Below are 8,990 nucleotides of genomic sequence, written 5' to 3'. Positions count from 1 at the left end.
AACTCTTTTCGACTGGCTGAACTGGTTCCAACCACAAATACTCCGCATTCACAGTACCGGCGAAAATCCATTGTAATTTTGACAACAGAAACAGTGATAGACACAAAAGCTGAAGAACAGTAAGTCTGCAGGCCAAGATAACTTAATCAAATAAACTTCTTTCACATTATACTGATACCCTAGAAAAATTTTTGCAATTTTATTGGCTGAGATCAGCAATGCTTCACCTTGATTTAACGTATCCACTTGTAAAACGTAGGGACATTTTCTCAGGTTTTTTTTATTTATTGCAGTTGTGGTACATATGAACAAATAACAGCATATTAAATAAATACCACCAGTAGTATTCAAAATTGTGAGAAATTGCGCCCAGCAAAGGGCTCTTGAATTACAGCTCAAAACTATTCTTAGATATCATTTATGGTATTAATGCAAAGTGTTGTGCTTACAAATCATCTTAGTGACAGCCCTACTTTAATAATCTACTTCCAAGCAGGTGAAGTTTTTAAGATTACAGGTGGCAATAGAATGTAAGCTTGCTGATCCTTTTGATACAAGTTGATGCAGTCAAGGTTTAAATAGCTTTACGTACTTGGCTTAAAGAACAACGGATACCGTAACTTGAGCTTTAATTTGTGTAAAAATCGCTCAGCTTATAGCCCAATAAATATGGCATTAATTGAAAAGGTTTTCTTGTTTACGAGGAAACCTTGAAGTGGTAGAAATTGTTGTCCACTCTTGCTGGTTGAGTGTGTATTAAAATTACATGTATCAAAACAACTTTGTATAAAAAGTGACCAGTTTCCTATTGTAGTATTAAATTCCCAAGAAACCTAGGCTGCTGTCTTAAATAAAGCTTGGCCATTTACCTATGTACGATTAGGTACCCTATAGTAAATATGAGGCTTTGTATAAAATGTCTTTACTTACAGCTGGATGATCTGATACAGGGTTTGCTATCTTTTATTTTCAGCTTTTTTGAGGGCTCAAGTCTAGCTGAAAGGAATGAACACAATCAAGCCATATCTTGTTTCAACAAGGCTATTTCTCTCAAACCAGAAGTTGTTAAAAATTATATTTCAAGAGGAGAAAGTTACTTGCAGATCTGTGACTTTCAATCAGCAATTTTAAACTACAAGAAAGCATGTATATTAGACCCAGACAATGATCAGACATATTCCAGATTAGCATTTCTGTACTTTCTTCAAGGACAATGTTTATTTGATGAAAAGCTTTACGGAGAGGCTTTGGAATCTTTTTCAAGAGCTGCAGAAATGAAGCCAGAGGTGATTGGCTATCATACCAGAAGGTAACATGCCTATCTTCCTATTTTACTGGGCTTTCTGAGATCTTAGATTAGTGGTTGCTGTACATTTGGTAGTGTAATCTTTCTCTCCTGAAATCAATGATAATAAATTGGTATTAACTTTTGCACTTACATTAGTGGCAAAAGATAAAAAGTCACAAAAAATTCAGACAAGTTTCTTGATTTTGTAAAATCCCTCGAAATGAATGGCACTGTGCAAACGTTTTACCAAAGAAGTGTCACTTAAATGGTGACACTATAGGATTTAATCATCCTCCATAAAGACAGAGTAAGAGTGATGAACGATCTTGTTATAACCTGTTCTCACAATGAAACAATTCGTTAACTTAAGTTCTAATTTTTGATTTTATGGTGTGACCATTTGAATAGACCTCTTTGGCATACTTTTACAGTCTATCAATAATTATTGCACATACTGACATTTTATCAGTTTTAAGGGGATAATTTGAAAGGAAACTCTAGTGCTGCATTGATTGGGAGTGAAACAAAAAATTTACAATCAGAAAAAGATTGTCAGAGTGATTCAGCCATGCACTCATATAGTTTACTTTGAGATGATAGAATCTACAGCCTCAGGTAGATCAAGAACCAATAACTAACATGCAATCATGCAGATTAACGTTCATTTAATGGTAATTTTTAATATTTTAAGAGGGGTAAAAATTGGGAGTCTTTTCTTTTCTAGCGTGGCTTGCCTGGCTGCTCTTCAGCGACATGGAGAGTGTTTGGCACTTGTGAATAAAAGACTTGAGGAAGAAACTGAGAATCCTGACCTGTTTATTATGAGAGCCAGACTTCATGAGCTTTTCCGAAATGTAAGTACATTTAAGTTTTTTAAATAAAACCTGTACGGACAATTTAGATTTAATCTAGAAGCAGTCCTTAAACTATTTTCAGTTTGGTGAAGTTAAAGTTAAAAATATAATACATATAAACATAATTAGTTATGGGAAGTTGTAAACTTGTGGTAATGTGCATGCAAGTATTGTGCATTATTTAATTTTTACCAAGCCTCATAGCATTATTAGCATTTCTTACCAGTCATTTGCATTCTTATAGCTTTAAAAATAACATCAAACAAAGTGTTGTTTTTTAATTTATTGTCCATCTTAACTGCAGATTGTTTAATTTAAATGTATGACACTGATTGTTTGCATGCTTGATTTTGTATTATACTTTATATATGAGACTGATGTTTTTGTTTCCATAGTCCACACTTTGTTACTATGATGTTAAAGATGCGTTAGCACTTGCCCCAGATAATGCAGAAGCCAAGTCTCTGATGGCCTCACTGGAGAAGAGAGCAAAGGATAGCAGACAGCAGGTAGGACGGAATTTTTTGCCTTCTTTAGTGCTGAGTTTGGGAATTTCAAGTGAAAAAATATTATGCCTCAGCTGTGTCACTGAAAGATGATGAATTTTTACCTGGCCATTTCAGGGCTCAGCAAATTACACAGTGTGCACTCTGGTGAATATTTGTCAGTAATAATAATAATTATTATTGGGCTGCCTGTGGCACCCAACTATAAAATGGGCTTTCTCTGTCGAAAAAAGCCAGAAAAGCCAGAAAAAAAGTGTGATTATAATCTATACTTCTCAAAACATTACATGTATATATATTAAAACCACTGCGTTGCACAATCGGCAGCCTAATGAACCCCCTCTATGGGGGTCTTGTTCAAATATTAAAAACAAGCACAGTGCATTGTAATTAAAATTACTGAACAATGATTTTTCTATTGAACCAGGCCATACAGCTGCATTTGCTGGGGAAAGTTAAAGAGGCTTTGTCTAAAATCTCCATTGCCATAGAAACAAATCCATCAGTGGCGGATTTTCATGTCTTTCGGTAAGTCTTCAACTATACTATATAAAGCTTGCCGAAAGCACACTTGGATTGGCAGGAAAGATTTGAAAGAAAGGTGAAAACTTGAAAAAGTAATGCATATCATGGTTGCATTTTAATGTGTTTGAGTTCTGTCGGGTTTACAGCAGGATATTTGCAGCAGCCATGGTTTGAGACAAGGGAAAATAGTGAATTACCAGGTAGACAAAAATTTTGTAATGAATTTCAAACATCTTTTGTTTTCAGTGGTGCTCTTCACAGAAGACAGGGTGATTTTAATGCTGCAATAGATGATTATCTTTTAGCCATGGACAAGACAGACCATGATGAATTTAACACTACGTACAAAGAAGCTCAGAGACAGCTTTTACTATGTTACAACGACTTTGCTGTTGAGTGTTTTAGGTGAGAAAGTACTGGTGTTTATCTTCACTGATAGCCTTGCTGGATGTTTGGAGGAGGAACCCGTAACACGGGTTTGTGTATGGTTGTGGTTATCCTAAAACTCTTCTTTCATTTTTGCTTTATAGTAAAGGATTTTATGATGAAGCTGTAGTACTGTTAAACAAAGCTATCAAAGGAGAAAAGAAAGAAAAGGGACTCTACATCAACAGAGGAGGTAAATACACTACCATGATAATATTATTATATTAATATTGTACAGTGGAACCCCGTTAATATTGTCACCAATGAAAAATTTTGGCCATATTAACGGATGACTGTATCAACAAGGGTTTTTCTTTACAAGAAAATGTCTGGCCGTTTTGCCATGTAGCCAAAAAACAGTGGCTCTAATAATGAGGTGACCGTATTACCAAGGTGGCCATAAGGAGGGGTTCCACTGTAGTTGGAAGAGAATTCTACATTGGCTGACATGCTTTCAAATATTTCTGCTTCAGGTCACCAGTAGCTAGCTAACTAGTGATACCCCCCATGGGAAAACAAGGCTAGGCGTTTTAATCATTACAAGTACTGAATTTGGCAACAGCAGGTTTAAAGCAGTCATGTCTCGAGGCTATTGCTTTTTTAGGTCAATTCTGTGCTAATAAAAGTCATTAATAAGTGTCATTATTTTGTGACCAGATAAAATGCCAAAATGCTACTTTAGCATCATATATCAAACGAATTTCATCAGGGAGGACTGACTGTGATAATCTTTTGGTGATTTTAGCGGGCGTAAAGTAGCATCAAAACATGAAAAAATTGGCCCATTCATGTGAATCCCGGCCATCCGTAGCAACAGACAACAGGAGTCAGTTTCAATCTCTCATTATAATCTTAAATAACAAAACTGGACCATTTTTTTGGAATTCAATTGATATAAGATATGTTTTATCTTTTTAAAAGGAAGCATATAATTAACGATTTATTCCCCAGGCTTAAGTTTGAAAAGTTGATCCAGTTTTTTTTTTCCAAAGTTTGATCCATCTCCCACTTACTTGGATGGCATGCAGGTACTTGCAGTGTATAAGCAGTTTCCAGTAACCTTCAAGTCTTTTTAACGACCATCTTGAAGAGTTAAACATGCACTTACAGTTCAGCTAGAGAAGTAGGGTAACCAAGTCTGGACCATTATTTTTAAATCAACACCAAGAAAACACGATGCACTTCCTTTAAGAACCTTCATGGCTCACATGTTTATCATAATCACTTTTGATTTTGCAGACTGCTTCTTTCGCCTGAATGAGCTTCACTTTTCCCTGTCAGACTATCAACAGGCATTAGAGATGGACAGCAGTGATTGGTCTGTCAGGTGCCGACTTTCCATTGTGTATAACGAGTTTGGAATACTGGAGTATTATGATAGGCACTACCTTGAAGCTATTGATCACCTTACAACATCCATCCAGTACAATCCTCGGATAGGTGCCTATTACTTGTCACGTGCCAGGGCCAGATACATGATAGAGGTAACGATAATGAAGGATTTTTGATTGAACACATTTTTCGTTTTATTTCTGAGACCTTTATTCGCCACATGAAGGGATGAGGAGGCCTGACTAACCGCAAGGAGTGAAGCGCTACCAAAGAGTGGATTCTTCGGTCCCATTTATTGATGTATCGTCGCAATCTAACCAAAAACGTCGGTTTTCCGCCTTCTTCGAAACGTTTTCAGTTACATCAATATTTTGACTATTGGGTCGTATCCTTAAAACGGTATTTTTTTCCCGAAATTCTGTCTAAAACGTCTCCTACTGCCAGACCTGCTCTGGAGTGTAATGACTACATTGAGAAACACGAACGGCATTTCAATCCTTCCGAAGCTCTTCTAAGCATATGTAAACTGTTCACACTGCAAGCTTCTCTTATTATAAAAACTTGTAGACAATTTTGTCGGTTACAAATTGGCTTCTACACCAAGAACTTTGCTAAGGGTAGGTGGGTGGGGACTCGTCTTGATGGAGTATTCTACCTCCTTCTGGAAGCCACATCGTTATTATTCTATCAGAAGTTAAATTTTTAACAGTTTCGGTCTGAAGATTTGTACTATATGCTACCACTGTGGGTTAAGAAATCGGGAACTATTAATTTGCCGGTCAGACATAAGGTAGTGTTTTAAAAAGAGGGCTGCCTTTTACAGTGAATTTAAACCACAGAGTATTTATCAACTTTTTTCTCCTTCAGGACATGGACGGTGCTCGGCACGACGTTCTCGTGTCGTTGTATTTAGACCCCGAGAACAAGGAAATCGTGTCCATTTTTTCGAGGCTGTTCCCGGGCCGAGCCATTACTGACGTCATGAAGAGTCACATGGGAATGGCGGCTGCACGTCAGGCCGAGGCTTCCATTCGAGAAACAAGTAGTTATCTGCAACTTTCCCAGCATGCCACAGGTACTGTCATTTGACGTTAGGTATTCAATTTAAAACAAGGGTCTTCTTTTCTCCATCAGCTCTACTCTCAAGGCAATTTTTATGACCAAGAGTAAAAAAAATGTAAAGAAAGATATTGTTTATCCTGGATAAAGTGTATAAAGGGTTTCGTTTATCGTTTGTCTCAGGATTGTCACATAGATATTGATTGCGACGTGTACACCGCGTTCTGCAGGTCTTCATCAGGCGATAGTGTTGATTTACTGAGTAGAACTATTTATACCAGTTAGAACAGTTTCCTCCTCTAATAATGCCAACATTGCTGGATCAAAACCCACCAACCATGAGCGAGGTTCGTAATACACCAATCACTAACAACCACGGTGGTATAAATAGTTCTACTCAGTAAATCAACACTATCGCCTGATGAGGACCTGCAGTACGCGGTCAATACGTCGCGATTAATATCTATGTGACAATCCAGTTTGAGACAAACGATCAAAGAAACCCTTATAAGACTAAAAGAAGTCCCAAAACCAGTCTAGCCTCCCACGCAGGCGTTTTTAGGGGAGCTCGTATTTCGTTGTAGGGAGCGACGAAATACAAGCTCCCCTAAAATCGCCTGCGTGGGAGGCTACTGCCAGTTGTATTGGTTTTGTTTTACTTAAGTGGCTGATAAAAACAGTGTGAAATTGTTTCTCCTTGCACAGACTGTGGCAAAGTAGCAAGGTGATTGTGAACTGACAAAAAACCTCTTTGAATGGCATTTTATAGCGAGCATATAGAAGTAAATGAACATTAGAAATAGTAGAACGTTGCAAAATCTTTGGAACTTTCAATCAGTAGAAGGCAAGTTAAGTTGTTATTTCGTGGCTTTGTTTAGGTGCGAAGAATTCTGAAGCAGCAGCCAAGTTTAGTGGTAAATCAGTTCTTCCACCGATTAGAGGTTCCGTGTTTCCTGAAGTGCGCGCATGTATGGAGGAACAAGATTTTCACATCAGCATCATTAAAGGAAAGAAAAAGGTTAGCTGAATTTTTAGAATTGTATTGAGACATTTTTTGCCATACGTTAGGCGGTTAGCTATGATGAAGTTTTCTTTTCTTTTCTTTTTATATTGACATTAGTAATGGCAAATGTCAATAAGACTGTATGGAGAACAATTAAGAGAGTAGCCGGGCGCGCGAGGCCCACTTAAAATTACTCGCCCGATTACCCTGAATTACCCGACTCGAAGTCCTATTTCCACGAATAATATAAATTGTGTCAATAACAAAATGCGAGAATTTCAGTATTGGAATATTTATCAACGTAAATGCACAAAGTTGTTATTTCATTATCTTACAGTTTCCAAAGCAATAATATCGCATACATTTTTCGGCGAGATCGGAACACGGAGGTCCGACTGAAGAAGAAGCAAGAAACAAGAAGCTGGTACCGCTTCAAGAAAATTGTTTTAATTACACTTGTTGTTCTATTGTAGGCCACCAAAATAGTACAAAGAGCTTTGAGCGCTCGTCAAGATCTGAGTTTCAAGGGTCCAAGGGTCCAGTCCAAGTTCAACAGTTCATCGGTACACGCGGAAAAAAGTGTAGTAAAGTTTGATGGCTTGACTGAGAAAAGAGCTAAGGATCAAAAGGCCTTGGTTCAGCTCGCCTAATAACCGACCAAGACACTGTGAAAGCTTCTTTAGATCGAGTACGTTGCTTCTCATTTAGGTATATCTACGTGTAACATCCTAAAAAGACTTTTCTTTGGTACTAGAAGTTTCTCTACTTCTAAGCGGTTACATCCTTATTTCATTGCCAAAATTCGGAAAACTACAACTTACAGAGGTGAAACACGTAACTTAGGTATTAACGCTCTTTATGAACATTCCTCGTTGGAGAGCTGCGGAATTAGAAAAAAATAAAGGTTCTAGTGAAAAATGTGTAAAAATGTAAAAATATGCGAAGAACGAAATAGTATATTGTATTTTTTATTATTATTTGACTTAAAAGTTAAATAAAGACATAATTTGTGTATTTTATTTCTGGTTGCTGAATCTCACCTTTTTTTGTTCACATGACTCTGGATTTTCGTTTCTCAACTTTATGCGGTCACGCCCTCATTATCAGTATGCTTTACTCGTGTTATTGAAACCTTCTTCGTTATAGACGGTATGATTCCGGTTATAGTTATAGCAGAGAAAAAAACTCTCAACAGGGTCGTATTGTTCCAAGAAAGAACAACGTTATAATGTTCGAAATGTATTCGACCGTAGCCTACCACGCACGCGTTTTTAGGGTAGTCGTATTTCCTTTTAACATAGTTATTACAGCAAGGAGCCCAAAAGTGTGACCGCTTTTGATTTATTCACATTCTTTCGTGCAGATTTAATCCAATCAGAAGCCAGGTAGAAACTTTCCTCGACATCTGATTGGTTAATGTCTGCATGAAAAGAATTTGAATTAATTAAAGGAGGTCACACTTTTGGGCTCCTTGCTGTGAAGTGGAATGGTTATGAAATCCGTTACAGTCAAACCAGGTCAAGCGTACCCCCCAAGAATACATTAATGAATTTATTATTCAAAAGTTGAATCCGTTGCTAGTTGTAGATTTCAGATTGATCACTGCATTCTTGCATGTGTAATGAGCCGTGAATTCACACGCGAGGCAGTTATGAAATTTCTACCAGCTCCATTTTCCTGAAATTGATGTAAATGTCTTCTAAGAAGCTTAATGCATTCAAAGATTTCCAATCTGACCAAATACAGAGAAGTTCTCGTAAAATATTCACTGCTCATTACGCCTGCAGATCGATGCAGAAATGCCGCTTTGAATTTGACACCAGTTACGGGAACGACAAACGGATACATTTTTTCAAATAATCAATTCATTAATAGAATCTTGGGGGGTACGCTTGACTTGGTTTGACTGTAAGCCCTGTGTAAACTAGTCTGCTACACAGCCGTTTTAAGAGTCGTCACACAACGCTCCTCCCCACTAACTTTGTGGGGAGGAGCGT

The 8,990-nt window shown here is 37.4% G+C and overlaps 1 protein-coding gene across 1 annotated transcript in view; it reads left to right on the top strand.

Moving 5' to 3' along the window:
- LOC140937666 (tetratricopeptide repeat protein 16-like) overlaps positions 1-7,956 on the top strand; it is an 8,244-nt gene extending 288 nt beyond the window's left edge. Inside the window, exons 1-11 of the mRNA XM_073387225.1 lie at positions 1-119; positions 974-1,309; positions 2,013-2,142; positions 2,538-2,651; positions 3,076-3,176; positions 3,420-3,578; positions 3,704-3,792; positions 4,839-5,083; positions 5,799-6,006; positions 6,869-7,008; positions 7,467-7,956. The exon at positions 1-119 is cut by the window's left edge and continues 288 nt beyond it. Of these exons, the coding sequence (XP_073243326.1) occupies positions 1-119; positions 974-1,309; positions 2,013-2,142; positions 2,538-2,651; positions 3,076-3,176; positions 3,420-3,578; positions 3,704-3,792; positions 4,839-5,083; positions 5,799-6,006; positions 6,869-7,008; positions 7,467-7,643 (1,818 nt within the window). The 3' untranslated portion in view covers positions 7,644-7,956. The remainder of the gene's footprint in view (positions 120-973; positions 1,310-2,012; positions 2,143-2,537; positions 2,652-3,075; positions 3,177-3,419; positions 3,579-3,703; positions 3,793-4,838; positions 5,084-5,798; positions 6,007-6,868; positions 7,009-7,466) is intronic.
- Positions 7,957-8,990: the final 1,034 nt, after the last annotated feature.

This window comes from Porites lutea, chromosome 5 (genome assembly GCF_958299795.1).
Source record: "Porites lutea chromosome 5, jaPorLute2.1, whole genome shotgun sequence".
NCBI lineage: Eukaryota > Metazoa > Cnidaria > Anthozoa > Scleractinia > Poritidae > Porites > Porites lutea.
Note: the sequence above shows the minus strand (reverse complement) of the source record. Positions and strands in the feature narration are given on the sequence as shown.